This window comes from Ovis canadensis, chromosome 17 (assembly GCF_042477335.2).
Source record: "Ovis canadensis isolate MfBH-ARS-UI-01 breed Bighorn chromosome 17, ARS-UI_OviCan_v2, whole genome shotgun sequence".
NCBI lineage: Eukaryota > Metazoa > Chordata > Mammalia > Artiodactyla > Bovidae > Ovis > Ovis canadensis.
In genome coordinates, this window is record NC_091261.1 from 62,591,579 (window position 1) to 62,615,905 (window position 24,327).

Below are 24,327 nucleotides of genomic sequence, written 5' to 3' on the forward strand. Positions count from 1 at the left end.
AACGCCTGTATCCACACATGAGTCAAGGGCTCGCCCCTGCCGTTGCCGGCAGAGCTGCTAGCGGGGCTGGGACTGGGGCTTGTCTTTGACTAGAAGCAAGAGCCTGTATCCCCATCACTGACTGTTCAGCTCACTGGCCATCTTTGCATCTTTCCGACAACCTGAACTAGCACTAACACTGTACTTTGTGATCACCCCCACGTGTCAAGCGCATCAGGAGGACTGAAGGTCTGGTGTTCATGCTTCAGGGGATATCTTTATATGTATTCTGTTATATCCAAGAATTTACATGTTAGTCATTATTCATTTTATCATTGTAGGGAACACTGAGAAGTTATCATTTCCTCTACAATAAAAACCACTTAAAATGAAAACAAAAACATTTCAGACTCCGTTTGTCAGTCTACAACAGTGGTTAAGTGGGCTTCTGAGCCCAACTCCCAGTTCCAAGACAAAATTGTGTGACCTTGGGCCTGTTACTTAACCTCCCAGAACCTCAGTTTGCTCATCTATAAAATGGGGATATTGACTATACTCAACGTCCTCATGTTGTTATGAGTGTGAAATGAATGAGTTGATCGAAAGCCCTGAAACAGTGCCTGTTGCATAATGAGCTCTTAAGAAATAAACTTTTGGGTGAATGGCCTGCAGGAGCTGCTTACAGAATTTGCAGGGGGTTGTGCACACCCCGCTTCAGTGCTCTCTCTGTTTCCTCTGACCTCCCCCCTTCCCAGGTTCTCTTTCCGATCAGGGAAGCAGACCTAGGCCTGAGGCCATGACTGCATTCTCAGACACAGAAGACCACCCAGAAAGACGACTTCTACAATCATCTCTTGGTGCCATGCGTACCCACTGCACTTGCTTCTTCGCTTCCCCTCAAAGCCGTCCGAGGAGGAAGGGGTGAAGCTTTCTCCCCAGCTGCAGAACTGAACACCCCTGAACTCTGGGCCAGGGCAGGAGAAGTGGCAAAAGAAATTGAGAAAGCAGAAAAAAAAAAAACAGTGGGGTCACCTGCAGCCCCACTTCAGCCACCCAGGGAGCCCCAAGCACGCAGATGTGGATGCCAGCTCTGCGTCCCTGGGCCCACGTCTTTGCCACACAGCAGCGAAATACACCAGCCCAAGTGGGGACGGGGAGAGGATGCAGGAAAACCTGGTATGGACATTGCAATGAAGACTTCACTGATATTTAGTGAATATTTGATTTTGCTCATATGACTTTCCATATATGATTTTGTATTAAAGTAAAATGACTTTTACACTTTCTGTGTTTTAGAGTGGTCTCTTGGAGTTATGTGACCTGGTATAAGGTACTTGGAGTCTTGGTTTCCAAATTTATGAACTGTATACAGTTGACTCTTGACCAATTCACTTTGAACTGCGCAGGTCCACTGACACATGGATGTTTTTCTATAGTAAACACCGTGAAATTGAAAGTGAAAATCTCTCAGTCGTGTCTGACTCTTTGCAACTCCATGGACTATGCAACCCATGGAATTCTCCAGGGCAGATTACTGGAGTGGGTAGCCTTTCCCTTCTCCAGGGGATCTTCCTAACCCAGGGATCGAACCCAGGTCTCCCAAATTGCAGGCAGATTCTTTACCAGCTGAGCCCCCAGGGAAGCCGAAGAATACTGGAGTGGGTGGTCTAGCCCTTCTCCAGTGGATCTTCCCGACCCATGAATCAAACTGGGGTCTCCTGCATTGCAGGCAGATTCTTTACCAACTGAGCTATCAGGGAAGCCCAGTAGACACCACAGTATGGCACAATCTGCATATGTGGAGACATGTATGATATATATACATATACCCATATATGATGGTTGAATCTAGTTGGATCTGCATATATGGAGGAGGAGCCTTGAATCCAGAGGGCTGACTATAATCTATAGGTGGATTTTATTTATTTTGGGGCCATACCATGTGACATGGGAATCTTAGTGCTCTGACCAGGGATCAAACCCACACCCCTGCATTGGAAACTTGAAGTTTTAACCACTAGACCACCAGGAAGTCTCTATACTTGGATTTTTTCAGTGTCGGGAGAGTGAGGGCCCGTAACTCCCTGCACTGTTCAAGGGCCAAATAAACACACACATATATATTATACACATATAACACAAGTATACATACATGGGAAATAGATGGGGAAACAGTGGAAACAGTGTCAGACTTTATTTTGGGGGGCTCCAAAATCACTGCAGATGGTGACTGCAGCCATGAAATTAAAAGACGCTTACTCCTTGGAAGGAAAGTTATGACCCACCTAGATAGCATATTAAAAAGCAGAGACATTACTTTGCCAACAAAGGTCCGTCTAGTCAAGCCTATGGTTTTTCCAGTGGTCATGTATGGATGTGAGAGTTGGACTATAAAAGAAAGCTGAGGGCCGAAGAATTGATGCCTTTGAACTGTGGTGTTGGAGAAGACTCTTGAGAGTCCCTTGAACTGCAAGAAGATCCAACCAGTCCATTCTAAAGATCAGTCCTGGGTGTTCATTGGAAGGACTGATGCTGAAACTGAAACTCCAATACTCTGGCCACCTCATGCGAAGAGTTGACTCATTGGAAGAGACTCTGATGCTGGGAGGAATTGAGGGCAGGAGGAGAAGGGGATTAGAGAGATGGCTGGATGGCATCACTGATTTGATGGACATGAGTTTGAGTGAACTCTGGGAATTGGTGATGGACAGGGAGGCCTGCAGTGTTGCAATTCATGGGGTCGCAAAGAGTCCGTCGTGACTGAGCGACTGAACTGAACTGATACATACACGTGTATATATGGTGGACATGTATTTCATTGTATCTAAGTGATGCACCTTTATTTTGTGTGTTGCTGTGACAGAGAAAAAAAAAACGCTACAAATAACTTCAAGATGCTATTGACTTTAAGGCTCACCCTGATTTCAGCAGTGTTACAATGTGAAAAAGAAATCCATCTAGATACAGTCCGTAGGGAGCAGGAGACTACACTTTGCAAAGAAACTAATGAGCCTGCTGAACACAGCCTGTGAGCCTGTCTTCTCAATGAATAACTCTGGCTCAGTGATCACGTCTCGGTTCCTGCCTGGATTATCTCATTTATTCATCTAACAACTAGAGGAGATGAAGACTAACTAATATGAACTGCCTAGTTTATGGATTTGGAAATGAAGGCTCTGAGAGGTTGAAGCACCTAACACGAGGTCACGTAGCTATGAAGTTACTGCCCAGGATGCTAATGCAAGCCTGATTCTAGATCCTTAATTTTATGGCTGCACCGGATCTTAGCTGTGGCACATGAGATCTTTAGTTGCAGCGTGCAAACTCTCAGTTGCAGCATGTGGGATCTAGTTCCCTGACCAGGGCTCAACACTGGCCCCCTGCATTGGGTGTATGGAGTCTTAGCCACTGGACCATGAGGGAAGTCCCCTCAGGCCCAGGTTCTTATCTGTGAAGCTCTATGTACCCTGATTCTCCAAAAAGTGCTGATACTAATAACGAATGCAATTTACTGCACCTACATATGTTGCCTCACCTTATCCCTATGAGGTGGGCATTACTATTATTATTCACCCAAGCAGCTGCTAGTATGGTGGGGCTAAGGAGCTTGTCCAAGGCCCCAGCTGGAAGTGACAGAAGTAGGACTTGAACTCAGGTGCAAAGGTCAAAACCACTCTGCCTCCCAAAAGTTGGCAACCTTTGAATGTCTGGTCCAGAATGCGATTGCCACAGCACAGGAGCTTCTGACTCCTGGCACCCTGTATAATGGTGCATCCCTGACTAGGTGTGCCCCTCTTAATAGTGGGTAGGGAGGAGGAAGATTTCTGCCCCTTGGAGGTAAGAATTGACTTGGGAAACAAATCTGAGCATCCTGACTTCAGAATCACAGATGCTGGGATGTGGGTGTTTGAATTTCAGAAGGTAAGTTCTTGGAGCTGGGCCCAGTGTGACCACATTCAAGACAGACACAGTTGCTCCCACACTGTAGGCTTCCATCTCCAAACCGTGAGCCAGGAGAGCAGGCTTAGAAGCAGTTATCTGTCAGTCCAGGGCACTTGTAAATCCTGAATGATAGAAACCACACAAGGGACTTCCCTGGTGGCCCAGAGACTGGGACTCCACGTTCCCTGTGCAGGGGTCCCAGGTTCGAGCCCTCGTCAGGGAACTAGATCCTGCATGCCACAACGAAGACTCGGTGCCAATAAATATTTTTTTTAAACACCCCAAATTTTCACCTTTATAATAGCTGATTCCTGAAGATTATCTTCATGCAAGTACTTTTATGTCTTAAACTCAGTCAGTCCTCACGATCGTCCTGATGCAAGCACCAGTCTTGTCTCTATTGCACAGGGGAGGAAAGTGGTGCCCAGAGAGGTTACGTAACCTGCCCAAGGTTACACAGCGGCGAAGTGGGTGAAACCTGAGGTTCGGTTCCAGGGCTGAGCACTTGGCTACCAGGCCACACTGTCCCCTCCATGGTAAGGTATATGATGACTGAATCCTCCATGGTAAAGTATATGATGACTGAATCCTCAGGAAACCCCTGCAAGGAAGGTGGGTAGAGGCCATTCCCAACTTGATGGACAGATTTCAGAGGGTAAGTGATTTGTTTAGGGAAACGGCTGACAGATGCTGAAAGCCTATGCCGGAAATGGATCTTTCACCTGTAAACTGAGGACTCTGCCCTCAGTTCCAACCTGCCTCCAGTGCCTTGGGGCTGAAGGAATGCAGCCTCTCGGGGGTAGATTGTGGTGTGGGGATTAGGGATCAGGATCTGGGATACTTCCAGCACCAGACAGGCAAGGTTGATGACTGAGACGCCTACCTGAGAATCAAGTCTAGCACGTCAGAAACAATGACAAGTACAACAGCTAAGATATATGCTACATGCTGGGCACTCTTCTAAGGGGCCATGTACTTCACAAGCAACCTCTGACCCCTCATCATAAAAATGAAGACTGTCCCCTAGGACAGTCACCAAAACTGACTCAAACTGGTTAAGTGGCCCTTTTGTAGCATAAACAGGGCAGACTTCCTTGGTGGTCCAATAGTTATCTACCACTCAATTCAGGAGACACAGGTTCAATCCCCAGTCTGGGAAGACTCCACATACTGAGGAGCAATTAAACCCATGCGCCACAACTACTGAGCCCAAATGCCCCAGAGCCTGTTCTCCACAACAGAGAAGTCACTCCAATGAGCAGCCCGTACACCACAACCAGAGTAGCCCTGCCTCATCGCAACTAGAGAAAGCCTGAGTACAGCGACAAAGACACAATGGAACAAGAACAACAACAAAAAACAACAGGAATTCCCTGGTGGTCCAGTGGCTAGGACTCCATGCTTTGACAGCTGAGGGCCCAGATTCAACCCCTGGTTGCGGACTAAGACCCCATAAGCCACATGGTACGGCCCCAAAAAGAAACAGAAAGTGCATTACCTTTTCCTACCACTGCTTTGCGAAAAACAACAGAATGACACAGGTAGCCTCGCCTGGCAATAAATATTTTAATTTTTGTTTCATTTTTATGATGACAAATAATTTTCAAGTTTATTTCCTTTTCTTAAATACAAAGCTAAACCACAAACAGGTACAACCAAGACATTTTATCTCACATTTACACACTCCCATCGGATCCTCCTCCAATTTGCTGACCACTGACCAGGCAAGTGTGGGATTGGTGGGTGGGGGTGGGTATGGGAGGGGGAAGACTTCCTTAGGTAGCACCGTCATGAGGCCGGGGCTGGGGGTCATTGAAGTTGAGGACAGGTTCTCATGCCTGTCTCCATTCACATTTACCTGGGAGTCGGGGGTGGGGTGGGGTTGCGCCAGAGACCCCAGATGGCAGCTCTGGAGCCCCAGGCCCCTGAACTACGAGTTGACAGAAAGTGGGAGCCGGTCCCCCCTTCAGGAAGAAGCTACCCGCCACTCCCACGGTCACAGTCGAGGTGAACACTTGGCCCTCAGCCGTGACCCCTGGGCCTGCCAGCCCCCCTGCCCCCTGGCAGCTAGCGTAGGGGCCCTGCCTCTCGGGGCTTGTAGGCTCGCTCTTTGGTTCACGGCTGCAGCTTTACAGGAAGGACACCAGGTGGTCTGGCACATGGAAGCCTTGACAGCAGGTCTGGGCTTTCAACCCAAGCAGAATCAGGTTGGGGCTGAGGGGGTGGGGAATTGGGTAAGTAATTTCTGGTCCCACTACAAAACTTTAGATTTTTGATTAGAATAGTGTACCATCTCATATCTCTTCTACAGAAGCAAAACCAAGGGTGGAAAAAGAAAAAGCTGAACTAAAAACAACCCAAACAAAAACGCAGCCACTTCACTCACTTCAAGACCTATATACATGTAAGTTGTCTTCTGTGGTTTATTTTTTTTTGTCTTTTTTTTTTGATTTTTATTATTATTTTTTAAAATAAATTCAGTGTTCACATTTCTATAAAGAAACTAACCCAGTTTCGGGAAACCCTGCCCCTGCAAGGGCTAGGTAAGCAATGCTTGTCCCTGCCCACGTCTCCTTTGATTCCCCACCCTGATGCTTTAAGGTGCCCGGAAAAGCGGCAGCCCGTGGAAGAGTAAATCGAGGCCTGGCCCGTGAGCCACCGGGTCAGTAAGCTTTCGAGAAAGCAGAGGGGAAGACTATCTTACTGTGAAACCTTTTTTTAAAAAATATTCATACACTTCAATGTGCGCCTGTCGAGATGTCAGGACAAACAAGAGCTTGGGAACATCCCATCCAGGCCATGGGGGAGCCCACCTGGCACTGGGATGCTGGGGGCGGGGGGCAGGTATGTGGGGAGTGGGGGAGAGAGTCCTGGCTCTTCGTTTGGAGGCAGGTGCATCACCCGGCTTCCTAGTTCATGTTCGACTCTTTCCTCTAAAACCTGTGCCGAGTCTTGGACTGCATGCACGGGAAGCACAAACGTTCGACTTGTATGCAAAAAAGGTACAAAAACAACTAGAATATAAAAGTTTTGGTAATATAAGGCCATCTGTTCAAGTCCACCTTGGAAACCTGTAACAGATATTTAAATACTACAGTGAAAAGGCATCTTAATATACTTTTTTCTTAAAAACATCTGAAGTAATCTGCTAAGATTATGTAAAAAAAAAAAAAAAATCAATTCCCTTTGAGGGCACTTTGTCCTTAGAAGGGGGGAGGGGGCGGGACCGTTGGGTTAATGCTTCAGCCAGGGGTAGGCTTCAATGGAAGCCCGGCTGCGGTCCCCATAGTCATACAGAAGCTCCTCCCCGGCCTCAATGTCACGGGAGGCGATGAGGATGAGGTGAGGCACGCCGTCGATGTCGTGCAGTTTGGTTTGGCAGTTCCCACATTTACTGTGATTGATCAGTCTTCCCAGGCGATTCGTCTCTCGGGTTGCATCCACGCTGGCCGGGAGGGAGGGCGACAGAGGATTAAATTGATAAAGAGGCTTTTGAACCCAGTCTGAGTCAGGGCTTGCTCTCAGCTCTGGTGGGGTGATGGTGATTTATAGCCATGTTTTTGGGAAAGCAATTCAACTCAAAAAATATATATATGTAACTTTAAGAGCCCAGAGGGGCGCTAGGTATGGGGTATTTGGGCGGGAGGTGGGGGAGTGTAGATGAGAATGCAAAAGACTCTGTGGAAGCACCAGAGATGACTGTGGAGCTCGGCATAATAAATAAATGAATAAAAATCAACTGTTGGTGAGGGTAGGGGAGAGGCTGTACAGGATGGTGGAGGCAGGTGGGATATATGGGAACTCTCTCTACTTTCCACTCAGTTTTGCTGGGAACGTTACAAGTACAGTCTATTAAAAAATAAAATAAAACAATAATCACTGATATCGTCGCATAGGGGACAGAGAAATCAGCGATTCCCAGAGCTGCTCTGGTCACATGCCCCAGGCGGAAGGCCAGGTGAGCCCCTCTGCAGGCTTTTACATGACGGGTCCACCGCTTGGTGGCCAAGATCGCCTCCAGAACCGCTTCAATCACCAGAATTAAAAATGGAAGTGGTGTGTGTGTGGAGGGGGGGAATTAAGGGTAGGAAGAGTTGCACTGCAGCTTTGAAAAATGGCAGCAAGCACCAAGCAAGAAACTGGAGCCAAAAGAAGAGTCAGGATGCCCTTGGTGGCACCTCTGCCAGGGAGGGGAAGAGCCACTTGAAGCCCCAGGGGACTTACCAGTAGGTTTTGCTCAGATACTGAAAATAGTACATGTAGCAGCCCGTGGAGGGGTCTTGTGCATACAGAGCCTCCCGCTTCTTGGCGTCGGTGATCTCGATGAGGTCCCCGTGGTATTCCACCACAAACTCACCCCGGGAGAACTGCTTGGTGGCGATGACGCCCCTGCCTTTGCCGTCGATGAGGTCAATCTGTTGGGAGGTGCCGAGAGGGAGGATTGGTTCATAAACAGCAACAAATGCCACCGTGAGTGGCCAGCAGCTTGCAATACATTCTTTGAACAGCCTTACTGCAGTAGGTCATAAAATCCACTCATTTCACACTCATGGTTTGAAGGGTATCATTCAGCATATTGCTGTTGTTTAGTCACTAAGTCGTGTCCAACTCTTTTGTGACCCCATGGATTGTAGCCCACCAGGCTCTTCTGTCCATGGGATTTCCCAGGCAAGAATACTGGAGTGGGTAGCCATTTCCTTCTCTGGATCCCTGGGATCTTCCCGACCCAGGGATTGAACCTCTGTTTCCTGCATTGGCAGACGGATTCTTTGCTACTGGGCCACTAGGGAAGCCCATTCAGCATACATAGTTGTGCCACCATCGCCAGAATCCATCACCCCAAAGAGCTCCCTTGTGTTCGTTTGCAAAGCACTGTTATATGGGATCCTGAGAGATCTGCTAGGTGGGTGCTGCCCGAAAACCTGCAAAATTAGGGATTAGACAGGCAGAGTCATGTGTCCCCGGCCACCAAGCTAGGAAGTGATGTAACACAGACTCAAAGCCACATTCTGGCCTACTCTTCAGGGGAAGAGTAGGACCTAACATTCTGAGTCTCTCCTGTAGTCCATAATGTACACGCCTGGGTTTCTCCTCACTCCATTTTATGTATTTTGACCTCCTCCTGCACTCCATTTTAAATGGAGATGGAGGGTGACTGGCTGGGAGGCCCAGAACTAAATTCAGATTCCCCTCAGTGGCAGGTGGAACCTGAAGCTTCCCATCCCCTGGGTCCTAGCCCAGACCCATCTGGCCACTACCACTGAGACTTCCTCCCCTCTCATGGTCCCACTGTGTCTGAAATATACTAAAATAGGGGGCGGTGCTAGTGGTAAGGAACCCATCTGCCAATGCAGAAGACATGACACCTGGCTTTGATCTCTGGCTCAGGAAGATCCCAGAGAGGAGGAAATGGCAACCCACTCAGTATTTTTGCCTGGAGAATCCCACGGACAGAGGAGCATGGCAGGCCACAATCCATAGGGTTGCGAAGAGTAGGACACAGCTGAAGCAACTGAGCACGCGAGAGAAAAGCAAATCTTCCTGGGCATTGCCATTTCCCAGGAAAACAGTATAGAAAAAATGAGCCTGTCCTTTTAAAAGTTTCCCCAAGTGTCATGCTAAATGAAAGAAGCCAGATCCAACAGGCTACACATTCTATGACTCCATTTGTATGAAATGTCCAGAAGGGGCAAATCCACAGAGACAGAAAGCAGACTGGTTGTCAGGGGCTGAGGGCAGGGAATGGGAGTGGCTACTGGTGCGTCCGGGATTTCCGTTTGGGAGGACAAAAGGGTTCCGGAACTAGACAGAGGGGATAGTTGCACAACTGTGAATGAAGAATGTACTTAATGCCACTGAATTTTGCACTTAAAGAATGGTTACGATGGTAAGTTACATACATATGTATAAATTTCATCGTGACTAAAAAGAAATATTTACTGGCTGTGTCAAATCTTAGTTGCAGCGCGTGGGCTCAGAAGTTGGGGCACTTGGACTTAGCTGCCCTGTGGCAATGTGGGATCTTAGTTCCCTGACCAAGGGTTGAACCCGAGTCCCCTGCACTGGCAGACGGATTCTTAACCTGGACTGTGAGGGAAGTCCTTTGTCATGAAAAGTTTCCTGAGGGGCATCCGTGGTGGCACAGTGGGTAGGAATCCGCCTGCCAGTGCAGGAGACACAGGTTCGATCCCTGGTCTAGGAAGATCTCATAAAGGCGGAGCAGCAAATTAAGTCCATGCGCCGCAACTCCTGAGCCTGTGCCCTAGAGCCCAGAAGCCTCAGCTACTGGAGCCTGCGCACCCCAGAGCCCATGCTCCACAGGGAAGCCACTGCAACGAGAAGCCTGAGCACATCACCTAGAGGGTAGCCCCCACGCACCGCAGCTAGAGAAAAACCCCCGCAGCAACGAAGACCCAGCACAGCCATAAATAAATGAAAAGTTTCCACAGGACAGTATCTCATTTCCCTCAGGAGGCATTCCCTTAAGGATACTTTTAGGGTTCAGTCCCTGGACAACTTGCAACAGTCTGCCTGGTCACAGCGACATCAGAAGATCTAGGCAGCCTGACTCCTGCATGGGCCTCTGGACCACGGAGGGCGTGATCTCACAGCCTCAGCCTCCACACGGTGGGCCCTGCGGCCCCTTACCTTCATTCCTTCTTCCTTCCCACTTTCAATCAACTCATCTATTCTTTTCCTTTCTTCAGACTGGATGGGGAGGGAAAGAAAAAAAGGGAAAACAAGAAGTGCGTCAGCATTCTCACCAAGGCCGCTCTGGGAGTCCCGGCCGCCACAGGGTCCACTCAGTTAGCCTCCATGGCATCGGTCCCCAGGGATGTCCAAGCCACCAAGCCCCCATCCTTTCCTCACTGCCTGTCTCAGGTGGGCCGTTCACCACCTGGCGTTCAGGTGGGCTAGGAGGGGGACGGGGCGCCTCAAGGGCAGAATAGGGCTTGTGGCAGAATGTGGCTTGGGGCTATGTTCTGTTTGGCCCACACAGACTTTTACAAAGTATCTAAATCATGGACATGTAAAAATCAGGACTCCGACTGCATATAAAATTAGTCAGGGCTAAATTGATCAGAGGCTGCGCCACTTGGACAGGAGGTGTGTACCCACCATCGACCACGTCCACCCTCTGTTCACTGTGGCATCTCCTGGCCAAGAACAGCACCTGGACGTAGTGAGCTCTCAAGGCAACAATGCCCCGCCCCCACACGCACAGGCACAACCACCTTGTTAAATAATCAGTTATAAGCGTGCAGAAGTAGATGGGAGTAATCGTGGGAAAACTGGGATAGGTGGTGGGCAGTGGGGACAGGGACTTCCCTGCTGGGACGGAATGAGACAGAGGAGACACGCTGGGGCCAGGTGAGACACTCTTGAATGTACAGCCAACGAGTCCATTTTACTCTGGGGGGGTTTGGGGACATGCAAACAACTAGCTCCAAGCGTCCTAAAGAGGACTGCAGCAGTAGTCGGTCCTTGGGGGACTGAGGACCTGGAAAGGGAGCAAGGTGCGAACCAGGGTGAAGGCAGGAAGGACTTGAGACATGCCCAGCCGGAGTCAGCAGGCTGCTCTGCATGCCAGGCCCAGGGTTGGGCTGGGCTGGTGATGACGCGGCCAGGGCACTGCCAACACTGCAGTCCCTGCCCAGTGCGGGCTGTCACCCACCCACGGCCAGGCCAACCAGAGAAGGGGCTCCCACAGCGAAGCAACGAGGGGTTCAGGGCATCTCTCCAGGGCCCTGTTTCCACCCTCTTGCCCTGGACTTGGACCTTGGACTGAGCCCCGCCTGCTCTGTCTTCAGCCACAACGAGGTGTCTTCAGGGCTCTTTGTTTGTTTCGCCCCACCTACCCACACCCTCCCCTAATGCCCTGTCTACCTCGGCTTTGGCTGGCCCAGAAGGGCAGTCAGGTTGGGACTGGCCTCACCCAAGAGACCCGGCTGCCCTGCCTTCAGGCCTCACCTCTGCCAGCCGCAGCCCCACCAGCCTGGCCAGCCATCACCTGGCCAGGATGCCCACCCGACAGAGCCAACACAAACAGTGGTGGGCAGAGCGTGGCTCTCCCTGGCCCCTGGCTCTCCATCCAGCCACAGAGTAGGCCTGATTGCCTGCAGACCAAGCTTCGGGGAGCCACTGCCAGCTGCTTTCCGCTTGCCTGCGGTAGAATTCAGCACTCTGGCAACACACCCACTGCAGCCTCCACTCCTCCAGAAAGAAAAGTCCCTGGTTTTTGTTTTCTTTTTTTAATTAAAACAGGCCAACTCAGGCTTCCCCCACCCTGCAGCCCACAGCGGCACTGGGTGGACCCCCCAGGTTCCCTGTGTGGGCTCTGCGGCTCCCGACCGCAGCTGGGAGGTGTCCCGGGTGCTGGGGGCTGGCACCGCCTCGCCCTCTGCAGTGCTGTCTCTAGGCTGACCTCGCACAGCCTCCCACTGCAGGCAAACAGCTTGTAACAGCTTGTTCTTGGCTGAAAGACACTGCCTTTCTAAGGAAATACAGCCAGAGCTTCTCTCTCGGGGGAGAAAAATGACACCCTCCCCCCTTTTTAAAAAATGAAGTCTTGTCAATTCAAAGGAGACACAGAGATGCTGCCTCACCGTCTGTACAGCTACAGATTCAACATCCAAATGCGGAAGAGTCTGAGGGTTGAGAGGCCAGGGTCCCCCACCTCCCTTGTGGGGGCGGCAGTCCTGAACGTTCCTCCGAAGCCTAGAGGTTGCTCTGCTGCCGCTGGGTGGGAGGGGGGATGGAAGCAGCTGGGGGCTGCAGGGCCAGGCCACACCCTGGGTTTCCCTAACAGAAAGGCAATAACCACACCTCACTGCATCAAATATTGATCAACTGTGCACAGCTCAGCACTCTGCAAACACGGCGGGCGGGCGCCTTACAGCCCAGCTGGTCATCCTGCCTGGTTTTCACAGGTTCTGTGGCTGCGTGGGGAAGACCAGAGAGGAGCCCCAGGAAAGGACAATGCGGGGGAAGCAATGGTGACAAGGGTTAATAGGTCCTCACTGCGTCCCAGGCACGGTTCTAAGTGTTCCATTCGCGTTCACTAACGTGCGTGACCCTCCCAACCACTGCACAGGGCTCGACTACATCATCCCATTTCACAGGACATGGCAGAGAGGCAGAGAGCAGTTAAGCCCTGAGGTCACACAACCAGGAAGTAGTTCCCAAGCCAGTGCTCTTCATCATCTCGAGACAGGAAACCTCTGGACAGCAGATAAACATGCTCTCTAAGAGAGCACACAGCCCATCCCACAGTCTCAGGCTCCAATGGCCCTGCCAAAGCTTTGCAGGTCCTGACTTCCCATACCCCACATTACAGGTGACAGGGCTCCTTCACAGAAGCATCTTAACTAAGCACTACAGTGACCCAAGGGAGTTATGATGACCCCCACTAGACCCAGGAGGACATCGGGGCCGCGGAGGCCAAGAGACTTTTCCCGTGATGATGCAAAGAGAGCTCAGGTGGTGTGCAGTGAGCACTGCCCACCAGGCCACCCCGCCCCTTTGAGAGCCTAATTGAAACACGTGACCCTACCTGCAGCTCAGCCTTGCTCTTCCTGGAGCTCCTTCGCACAGGGTAGAAATCTGTGAGCTTGCGATTCTGCTGTGTTTTTCCTTGAGCTCTGGGGTGGGAAAGGAAGAGGAAGAACCAAGCGTTAGCGCTGAGACCATGTTCACAGTCAGGAGGCAGGCGACCCTTTAGGAGCAGGCTCCTTGGAAATCAGGTCACTTAAAACACCTTTGTCCACTGTGGCCCGGGGTCACTTCAGCTCACCTGCCCACGGCAGCCTCAGAAAGAGTGCCAAAGGCAGGATGCCTACTCTCAGCAGGATCGGGGCTCTGGACCTGAGGCAGACCAGGACGCGGACAAGTAACAGTATCCCTGGTGCTGTCTCAGGAATCTGAGCCTTAATAGCTCAAAGGCCTGAGAGGGTGGGCGGCCTCCCCCCAGCTGGTACCCAGCAGGTCGCCCTGCGTGAGAAGTGGCTCCAGGGAGTACTTACTTTTTCCTGGGGGCCTGTTTGCCCCTGACGGGCTTTTTCAGGGCCTGCTTGGCAGCAGCTGCATTGGGAGTATCACAAGACGAGGTCGGGGTTTTGGGAGGTTCTGCAGCTTCAGATTTTTGGTTTGGAAAAGGTGCCAGGGGACCTCTCCTGGCGTCTTTGATCTTCTGTTCCTCGGCCTTCATGGAGCTTCGTATTGCATTCCCAGAGTTTCTTTTCTCTGTGGGCAGAGGGTGGGGAGAGACAGGCTGACTCTGGACCTGACACCTCCCACTTTCCAGCCCTCGGCTGCTTGCTAAGACAGGCTCGGGGAGGAGATTGGGGGAATGCGGGTGGGGGCGTGTTGGGCAGTAGTGCCCTTGGGCTGTTAAGCCTGGTGTCCACTAACCAGTATCTTGGGGAAAAGATCAGGCTTTACTTGTTGACCCAGACCCTAGGCAGAGCTTTTGGTCTCTGCATCTTTTTTTCCCCCCCCTTTTCCAGCTTTGTTGAAGTATGACTGATCAATACAATTATAAGATATTTGAAGTATTAGACCACGATAAGTTGATACATATATGTATTGTGATTGGATTCTGCTCTTGTGATTAATCAAACCATCAGGTTGCCTGCATCTTGAAGGAAGAGCCTTTGAAGCAGAAGCGTCACAGCCAGCAACACTGGCATGAGGGCTCCATCGATGGCGTTTGAGGAAATGGGCTCCAGGGAGGAAAGCTCAGTCCCTACAGAGTGGGGCAGCACTGGTGGACGGAAGTAAGGTGATAAAGCAGAACCTCTCCCCAACAAAGACCTCTTCCCCAAGGGCTAGCTCCCTGGCATGACTCATTTCAGATTCTTTTTTCTAGTTCCCTCTTCTAACAGGGTCGAAGCATGGCATTCACAGTGGTTCTCAGCATGGTGCCCCAATAGCAGTTCAGTGTGTTGTGGGGGATGTCGCCAATGACTTGTTACTAAATATACTCATGGAACATCAGTATTGAACTGTTTTTTTTTTTTCCATAAAATTTTTTTTACTTTTCAAAAATAAATACTACATTGCTGGTGGGAATGCAAAATGGTGCAGTCACTTTGCAAAAGAGTTTGGCAGACTTCGAAATGTTAGACAGAGAATTATCTGACTCAGCAGTTCTAGTTCTAGGCATCTATCAAGAAAATTAAAAACATATGTCTACATAAAAACCTATACATGAATGCCCGCAGAAGCTTATTCATAAGAGCTAAAAAGTGAAAACAACTCTAATGTCCATCAACTGATGAATGGGTAAGTAAAATGTGGTCTATCCACACGATGGAATATTATTCAGCCACAAGAAGGAATGAAGTACGGACAGCCTACAACATGTATGAACCCTGAAAACATTATAATGTACAAGAGACCAGACACAAAAGGTCACATATTTTACAACTCCATTTATATGAAATGCCCAGGACAGGCAAATCTAGAGATGGAAAACAGATCAGTGGTTGCCCAGGGCTGGGAGAAGGTAGGAATGGGGAATGACTGTGAATAGGTACAGGGTTTCTTTTTGGGGTGATGGAAATGTACTGGAGTTTGACAGAGGTGATGGCTGCACAAATCTGTGAGTATACCTAAAACCAGTGAACTGTACCCTTTAAAATGGTGAACGTCAGGGTATCTGAAGAACAGTTAAAAAAACAAAAGAAAAAAATAAATACATCAGCAGCCATCCAGACCATTCTCCAGATGGTCCAGACAGACAGTGCTCCCCGACACACTGTCTTGAGTGGAATAAGAGGGAGTTAAGGCCAAGACATCGGGCATAACCTTGGGAGTGGGTGGTGTTCATGAACATTAGCTATCATGTAAGTCTGCATCAAGGCAGGAAAAAGGACGAGAATCATGGATAGACGCCCGGTCTATGGGGGTCTCCTCCAGTGTTCATCCAGCCCATTTCAACTGTCACCATGTAGTAACACTTTGAGTCAAATAAGCTAACCTGTGCCCCATGTCACCATTCAGGACAATCTATATCCTGCCCCATCCCAGAAGGGATGTGAGGCTGGCTTATGGCATCTAGAGAGAGGCCCTTCCCAAGTCTCAGTGTGGTTAGTACTGGCCTAAGTGCTACAGAAGCAGGGATGCAGGGAGGGGCAGGCTGTGATGCTTCCCATCCAGTGGAAAATGGGCTGACAGTATGGCCCCCTCCCTTTTCTTTTGGCTGTGCCATGAGGCTTGTAGGATCTTAGTTCCCCAACCAGGGATTGAACTTTCTTCCTGAGAGTAAAAGCACAGAATCCTAACTACTGGACCACCAGGGAACTTGCTCACAAAGGCCTTTTGCACCCATGCTTTAACTGGTCTTCAGGCAGGACTCCTCTCTCCCACTGTACAAATGAAAAACTGAGGCTCAAAAAACCATAGTAACCTGCCTGTGACCCTTCCTTTCATAAATGGTAGAGCTAGGATTAGAATCCAAGTCCATTTGAAATAACATCACCAGGGGGAATCAGGCCAAGGGTTGGCTCCTGCCCCTGGTTCTCAGATCTGGACCAGAGGTTGGGCTACCCCATCCCTTTATGGCACTTTCTGTTAACAAATACAAAGCTTCCTTGTACAGTGCTGCTGGAGCAGCTGGTAGCTGCTGTTTCTTTAAAAGCAAGTTTTAGAGCAGAGTAACTGGGGAAAGTTCACCACTAGCCCCCATCCCCACAACTTTAAAAGGGAATATTTGAGTTACAGCAAAATTTCCAACAGGTTTCAGCATGTTTTGCAGGGCCAGACAGAACTTTCAATAACCAAGTGCTTTCTTGCTCAGCATTTTAACTGTAAATCTCATTCTGGAGTACGCTGCTTCAGAGAGTAGCACTGAACACTTGAGTGGAAAGAACCTTTAGAACTGAGGTCAAGGCCAGCTCATAAAAGAGAAGGAAGCCAGTTCCTTAGGTTCACAGGACTCAGCTGCAGTACAAGTGCCTGGTCTGGACAAGCCAGACTCATCATTTCTGTACTCTTAGTGCCTGTGAACCTCTCTAACGACATGCCAGCTGCCTTATTTTGGCAACTTGGCAAGAAAACCAAGCTTGAAGGACATGCTAACTCTTGTAAAAACAAGGAGAACCTGTTAGACCAACAGGGCACACGCCCTGGAACAGGCGGCTCTATTCACCCCCCCCCCCCGTATCTATGTTTCTTCTCAGCAAGATAGGACATGATTCAAACTCTGCAAACTTTGGCTTGAAAAGATTGGATAAGGAAACCTAGCATATATACATTACTGAGGATGCAACCCCGGCAGCGGTGGACAGAGGGCCATTTCAGAGGCTTACCGTCGCGTTTCCTGTAGATTCCGGCTAATGGCTTCCCCTGGCATTTGACTTCGTATTGTGCAACTGAGTTCTCTTCCTGAAGGGGGGAACGCATTCCAGAGCATTTGTTCGGGCTCATGTAGGTATAGATCTTTGATTGCCCGGTAAATACATTCTCCTAAAACGACAAATGCATATTCTGAAAGAGGCTTGAAGAAGATCTTACAACATTTAGACGGAGAAGGGGCAACTGGAATCCGAAAGACCAAAAAAAAAAAAAAAAAGGACAAAAACATGGTTCAAAAACTGGGTTACTAGGGGAAGCCTAGTAGTGGAAGGTTTAGAATCCCCCAGGTCCAAGTTGGTTTCTAATTCTAGTCTGTTAAAGAGGGCAGGGGGAACATCTGGCCAGCAAAGAGAACCAGCTGTCCACAAAGATCCATAGAAGGAGGCAACCTACCAGTAACAAGAAGGTTAGAGTGACCAGGGCAAACGAGGCCAGAATTGGAAGAGCTGGCCTCTGCGCAGCAGCTGACTGCCCTGGCAGGAGCTGCAGGAACTCCAGCACAGACAGGCCTCAGGGAACCTGAATAACCACTTCTTGGACCTGAGGTCAGCTGGTAGGAACTGCCAAGACTGTCTGAGCCTTCTATGAGCCCAACCCCGGCCCCTCTCAAATTGTGCAGTCCTAGGACTGCGGGACTGGGCTGCGGCTGGGGAAATTCTCTCAGGCTAACTAGGCGGGTGCGGAGCACAGCAGACCAAGGCATTTAGGGCGGTTACTCTACTGCGGTGGGCAGGCCGGTGGGGCGGTACAGGTCACCGCTGGTGTCTCTGGGTGTGGGGCCTCTCCTCCGAGTAAGCACAGACAGGAGGAGGGCTTTCCCAGAAACACTGCTGGAGGCCTTTCTGCCTGGTGAGCCATTCACCAAGTCAGCGAAGACCTGTGACCTCCCCGTGGGCCCCGAGCAGGCCCCGCACACTCTGGGAAGGCGCAGCCGCCACCGGGATGGCCGGGTCTCGGGGTGTGGAAATGCCATAAAGACACAAACTTTTCCGAGGTCAGAGCTTGCCAGGGTCATGGCGGAGCGAGTGGGGACGCCACTCCCAGGCAGGCAGCAGAAAAGGAAGCTGCCCGGCCGGGCGCCCCGCCCGCACCCCCGCCCCAGGGCCGCGGGCGCGCCCACGTGCTCTCGGAGCTGGGCCCGCGGGGGCGCCCGGCCGCACGGCCCCTGGGGGCGCGCCGAGCGAGTGCGGGAAGGGTGCCTGCTTACCCCGTTGGTGCGGGGCCTCCCCGGGCCCCTCCGCTCCACCATCTCCGGGCCCGGGGCCGTCGCTGCCACCGCCGCCGCCGCCGCCGCCACCTCCACCGCGCGGGGCTTGGACATCTTCCTGCCTGGAGAGGGGGACCCGGGGGAAGCGGGGGAGGGGGCGCTCAGGGCGCGGCGGGGCGGGGAGCGGGGCCGCCCGGGCCGGGCGCCGCGGCGGCGCCTCCCGCCGCAGCCATGTTCCGAGGGCCCGGCGGCGGTGGGCCGGCCGGCCGGGCCGGGCCGGGCCGGGGCCCGCGTCGCCCTCCCGCCGCCCGGCCCGGCCGGGCCCCGCGCGCCGCCCGCCCCCCGCGCGGCCGGGCCCGCCACACCCACCTGCAGCCCGGCCAGGCCCATGGCGGCGCGCCCCTCGCCCTCGCCGCCTCGGCCCGGCCACCAGCGCTGCCGCTGCCGCTGCTGCTGCTGCTGCCGCCGCCACCAGCGCCGCCGCGGCGCCCCGGGGAAGGGCCGGCGGCGCCCCACGGCGCCCCCTTCCCCCATGGCCTGCGAGGCAGGGCCCGGCACCCGCGCGCCGCGGCAGCCCCGGCCGGCCCGGGACCGAGGACGCAGAGAGGGAGGCGCTGGCGGCGCGTCCTCCGCGGCCCGCCCGCTCGCCGCCGCCGCCGCCGCCCACCTTCCGCTCCCGGCCGGGGAGGGGGCTGGCAGGGGCGGAGCTGAGAAGCTCCTCCGAAGGGAGGGAGGGAGTGAAGGAGGGCGGGCCCGCGGCCGCGACGAATCCCAACTCGGGCGCGCCCCCTCTCGCGCGTCCTCAGCCACTCGGGGAGGAAGGGGTGGGAAACATGATAATGACAGCCCGGGCTCTCGGCCGGCGGGTCTCCCACTCTCGCGGGCTCCACGGATATTTCGGGAGACCCGTCCGTGCCAGGCGCAGCGCGCAGCGGTGAACGAGAGCCCTCCTGTGTGCCCGAGCCTGTGCTCACGGAGCGTTTCCGTGGGCATTTAACCTTCCCGGCAAGCCCCTGGGAGCCAGGTCCTGCGGCTAACCCGTTTATGATAGGGATGCTGAGGCTTCAGGGAGATGCAGGGGCTTGCCCAGAGCCACAGAACTAGAAGTGATCAGGTCAGACGTCAAACCTAGGCGGGCTGCACCAGATCCGTACGGTCCCTGGAGAGATGAAGCGGAAATTATAATAGCATGTTTGCTGGGCGCTTCTCCTGCATACCTTGTCATTCAAACCTCTCAGCAGCCCTTTGAAGGTAGAAGCCTTATTATTTTCTCTTCCACAGACAGGGAAAACCACCTCAGAGAAGTGAGGAGCTTGGCCAAGTTCTCAGAACTAGAACTAGATTTCCAGGCCAACAGACCCCAGAGCCTACACTCCCAGCCACTAACTTACCAGTTATAGAAATAGGTAGGGAGGAGCTAATGGCGTTGCAGAAGGCTTATTAGCAGGTCAGCCAAGTGTCCTGTCCCCCCATGAGAAATGTCCCAGGAGGCAGGGGTTCCAGGCACTGTGGTATCTCGGCATAGATTACTGCCCTGAACCACTGTGCTGTAGCCATTAGGGTTTGAGGGCTCACAGCCAACAAAAAGTCCCTGTATTTGTGCAAAGTCATAGATGCAAACAAACACCTCAGGGCATCCAGCCTTCGGTTATGGCCTGGGAAGCAAAGATTGGGTATCTCTCTCTGCATCTGCTCCAGAGGTGCTTTGTGACAAAGGCCAAGTCTCTTCCCCAGCCTGGGCTGCAGCATCCTCATGGATAAAAAAAAACAAGATCAATGAATTCCACAACCTACGGAGGGCACCTTCCAACACCCACATAAACAAATGGCTATCACTTTAAGTAGCTGCCTCCTCCTCCTCTTAGAAGGGATAAGACGGTGGATTAAATGGTAAGACACTGCTCAGGACACAGCCTCCCAAATCAGCTCATGCTTTAAAATCCTTCACAGCAGAGCTGGGGAAGTCCATCTCCACCCAACCACTAATTCCAGCAGGGTAGGGTACTCTGCCCACTTGAATATCCAAGAGACTGTGCAGAGACTTAGGACTCCAAAGGGACACTGGGACACCCAGGTTGAGCCATTCGAAACAGTGTCTGTTACCTCTGCCGGGCACAGAGGGTTTGTAGTTTGTTGCCAAACAATCAGGGGGATCTTGGTTTGGAGGCAGGAAACAGTTGCTCAAGTCATCTTGTCCATTTCTCATACTATTTTCACTACCCCCCCCCCCCACACACACATACCCATGGCTACATCTTCCTCTATTTTAGTGCACAGATGCAGAGGATACACTAAAATACAAGTCTAGCGCCCATTCCTCTCAACTCTGCAGCTCTAGTAGCTAGAAAATATAGTACAAATCATTCAGTAAAGTTGTAGAACAGCTTCTTTTCTCTGTCATGAGGTTCCTATGTGCATAACAAATACCCAGTCACAGAAATAAAAACTTTTAATGGTGCCCAGGATCTCACAGAACTAAAATTCATCACCAATAATACTAACCGCTAACATTTACTGAATATTTGAAAGTGTTACTCACTCAGTCGTGTCTTACTCTTTGAGACCCCATAGTTTCCCACAGTGCAAGCAGACTCTACCGGCTGAGCCACCAGGGAAGCCCCTTTAATTTTTCCCATCACATCAAAATCATTTAAAATTATCTATTTTAGCAGTAGTGCATTTAAAAAATAGTTTGCTTAATCTGTAGGGGGAAACAAAGTGAACCTCTTGGCCATTGAAATAAATACTTAATAAGGATTAATAATAATTTTCCCCTAGAGACAGGTACTTTATTATGTCAGTTAATCTTTACAAACTGTTATTTTCATTTTTCAGAGGTGTAAGCTGAAGGCCAAAGTCACTGGACATACTCTAGCCATTCTGTCTCTTTGCTTGTTCCACTTTACCTCATTAAAAAAAAAAATTTTTTTTGATGTGGAGATTTTTAGTCTTTATTGAATTTGTTACAGTGTTGCTGCTGTTTTATGTTTTGGTTTTTTTTTGGCCTGGAGGCATACGGGATCTTCGCTCCCCTGCCCAGGGATGGAACCCTTACCCCCTGCACTGGGCCACCAGGGAAGTCCCTCTACCTCTCTTATTTAGCCAAAGTGAAGAGGAGAGTTCCCAGCTTCTAGCATAACAGGCTTATGAATTACCTTTGTAACATATGGTCAGTGATTTTCACTGAGTCACTTGACTCCCCCCGCCACCGCCATTTGTAGTTATTTATTTCTTAGGCTTCATTATTCTTGCAAATCATTAAATTGGGCATTTAGTGTCATCAGATATCGAATTATTTACAGTACTTCAAATAAAGGGTCAGTCTTTTTCTTCTAGAAAAGCAGTCTTTGTTCACAGCTTGTAGCTCACTTTGAGAGCCCTGCTAAGTCACATGAACATAATGTTCAGATATCTGGCAACTCCTCTCTGGTTTAGAAATTTTACAATCATGTAAATATTTACAGCCTCAAAAGTATTTGTTTGGGTAGGATCTGTCCTTCTATCAGACGGCCTACTTGGTCTCCATCTTTCCACTGTGACCACCTCCAGTTTATCGGAGCTAGAGTGGTCCCCAAGAACACAGATTTTCGTCATGTGCTTCTCACCACTCCTCCCATCCCTAACCATACCCTTTTGCTCTTAGGATGAAATCCACAGTCCTCACTATGGCCTATAGCAGCCTTCCCACCCCTCTAGCCTCACTGTGCTCTATCTCTGTCAGTGTTCATTGTCGTGTCTTTAGCAAAGGGCCTGGAACACAGTAGGTAATGAATAAATGCTTGTCAAATGAATGAATTAGTATTTTAGTGTCTTGAGTTTGAGGACAGCAGTATACATTTTTTATGTTAAAGCATCTTCATATTTATCAGTATCTTAGTCAACATAACTCTTAGGCAAGTGATTTATCTTCCCCAAGCCTCAGTTTCTACATCTGTGAAATGGAACACTATCTTCTCATAAAAGGTTGGGAGGGTTAAATAATACAGCCTAGAAACATTCAGCAGCTTGCTTCCCTGGTGACTCAGCCTATAAAGAATCTATGCAATGCAGGAGATGAAGGTTCGATCCCTGGGTTGGGAAGATCCCTTGGAGAAGGGAATGGCAACCCATTCCAGTATTCTTGCCTGGAGAATTCCATGGACAGAGGAGCCTGGTGGGCTAGAGTCCAAGGGGCCACAAAGTCAGACATGACTGAGTTACTTTCACTTTCATAATTTTATTCAGACTTGTCAGATAAATTAGCCAGATATTATTAAATATACTTTTAGATGCTTAACACTTTCCTGAAGAAGAATATTTGAGGCATCTTACTTTTCTCTGTGGACTAGGTTATGAAGCTCTTTAACTTGAAGTTCACTATGCCTTATTTCTTAATCAAAATCTAGGTAAGTCTTGTTCCCAAAGACCCTAAAGGGATGCTACGACAATAAATGATGCAACTGGGTGCAGGGGCTGAAAACAAAGAAGCCCGATAAATACTTCCTTATTTTGTTCATTATGACCGCTCTGGGGAGCCTGGGCTTCCCTAGTGGCTGAGAAGGTAAAGATCTGCCTGCATACTGCATTAAGGCAAATTCCTACTAACGTGCAATATCCTGGGAATTTTGAGAAAAATGTAAAACCTCGACTTATTTATTTTACATAATAATTCAAGTGAACCGTCACGCTCAAGTTTTTGCATGGACACAGTGGCTGGAAACGACCGGCGGTTAGAGATCACTTTGCCGCATAACGTGGGTCTGTCTTGACAGCAAACTAATTGCGCGAAGAACTTCAGGCAGAGACATCGACTCCCTCGCGGCAGCACAACCCCACCCAAGCCATCTCCCGTGGGCAGGAGCCTTGATCAGCTGCGGCGCGAAGGGCAGCGCCGGGAGGTGCCAGGGGACCTGTTTCACCCCAAAGTGGGCCAGCGGGGCCCGTCCCCGCCCCGGCGGCGCAGAGCTGACTCAGGGAGTGGAAAGGGAAAGGAAGGCGCCTGCCGCGGTGTCCACTCGGACGCGCTCCCCACCAAGTAGGATACCGATCTGTGCCCTCACCTAGGGTCACCTCCTTTCCAAACCAGAGAGAGCCCCTAAGCAAGCGAAGCCTCGCCCTCCCCCCTCATTTGTATCAATGACAACCATTCCCTTGAGGTGCTAGTCGCTTTAGTTTCCAAACATCTTTGACATATGGCCCCGTTGCCTCTCGAGAGGCAGGTCACCAAGTGCCCACACTTTAAAAAGGGGAAACCGAAGCACAGGAGTGGGAGGGGTTTCTGGGGGCTTCTGGAGCAAGGGTGGGGAAGAGGTGAGAAAGGTTCCGCAGCCCCTCCCCCCGCAACCCTACTAGTCCCCGCGCGCCTTCCGAGCAGCCGGCGGGAGAGCGCCTTCCCGACGCTGCTCCCGTCACTTCGGTGTCGCCTGCAGCGCGACGCCCCCAACCCAGCAGCCCCGGCGCTGGCCACCGGGGCCAATACCTCTAGCCATGGCCCTGCTCTGTCACCGCCTAGGATCTCCCGGGAAACGCAGCTTTCGAAAAAAGTTGCAACAACTGTAGCCAACTGCTCCGCCGGGTCCCGGCTGCTGCCCTGATTGGCGCCGCTGCCCGTCTCTCCTCAGGCTGCCCGCCGTGATAGGCAAACTCTGGAGGGAAAGCCCGCCCTTTTCCCCGCCTCCTCAGCGGGGGCGGGGCGAGCGGCCGCACTTTCTACAAACGCTTTCGGGACAGGTCTCAGCGGAGGAGGAGGGAGGGGGTTTAAATTTTACCGTCTCTCCGCGTTGATTGGCTGTGCTGGAAGGGGAGCTGCCCTGCCATTGGGGGGGCTCCAAACTCCTCCCTCTGGCGGCTGAAGCTCCGCCCCG

General features: G+C 51.2%; 2 protein-coding genes and 1 long non-coding RNA gene across 6 annotated transcripts in view; 2 read left to right on the top strand and 1 right to left on the bottom strand.

The window, feature by feature from the left end:
* RILPL2 (Rab interacting lysosomal protein like 2) overlaps positions 1 to 1,260 on the top strand; it is a 28,974-nt gene extending 27,714 nt beyond the window's left edge. The window contains exon 4 of the mRNA XM_069557690.1: positions 735 to 1,260. Within this exon, the coding sequence (XP_069413791.1) occupies positions 735 to 765 (31 nt within the window). The 3' untranslated portion in view covers positions 766 to 1,260. The remainder of the gene's footprint in view (positions 1 to 734) is intronic.
* A 4,213-nt stretch (positions 1,261 to 5,473) lies between these two features.
* Positions 5,474 to 24,198, bottom strand: KMT5A (lysine methyltransferase 5A). 4 transcript variants are annotated; one of them, XM_069557687.1, is made up of 8 exons: positions 23,943 to 24,198; positions 18,485 to 18,606; positions 17,232 to 17,388; positions 13,944 to 14,163; positions 13,475 to 13,562; positions 10,570 to 10,629; positions 8,146 to 8,336; positions 5,474 to 7,366 (listed from the first exon to the last, which is right to left on the bottom strand). In XM_069557687.1, exons 1-8 carry the CDS (start codon positions 23,950 to 23,952, stop codon positions 7,156 to 7,158), a joined length of 1,059 nt encoding a protein of 352 aa, XP_069413788.1. In that variant the 5' UTR covers positions 23,953 to 24,198; the 3' UTR covers positions 5,474 to 7,155. The 4 variants fall into 4 exon arrangements, with proteins under 4 accessions (XP_069413788.1, XP_069413789.1, XP_069413787.1 ...); XM_069557688.1 differs by lacking the exon at positions 23,943 to 24,198 and adding an exon at positions 18,854 to 19,683; XM_069557686.1 differs by lacking the exons at positions 18,485 to 18,606; positions 23,943 to 24,198 and adding an exon at positions 18,854 to 19,562.
* Positions 14,547 to 14,916, top strand: LOC138422580 (uncharacterized). Its single transcript, XR_011249931.1, has 2 exons — positions 14,547 to 14,701; positions 14,789 to 14,916. It is a non-coding gene; the product is annotated as an uncharacterized lncRNA (long non-coding RNA).
* Positions 24,199 to 24,327: the final 129 nt, after the last annotated feature.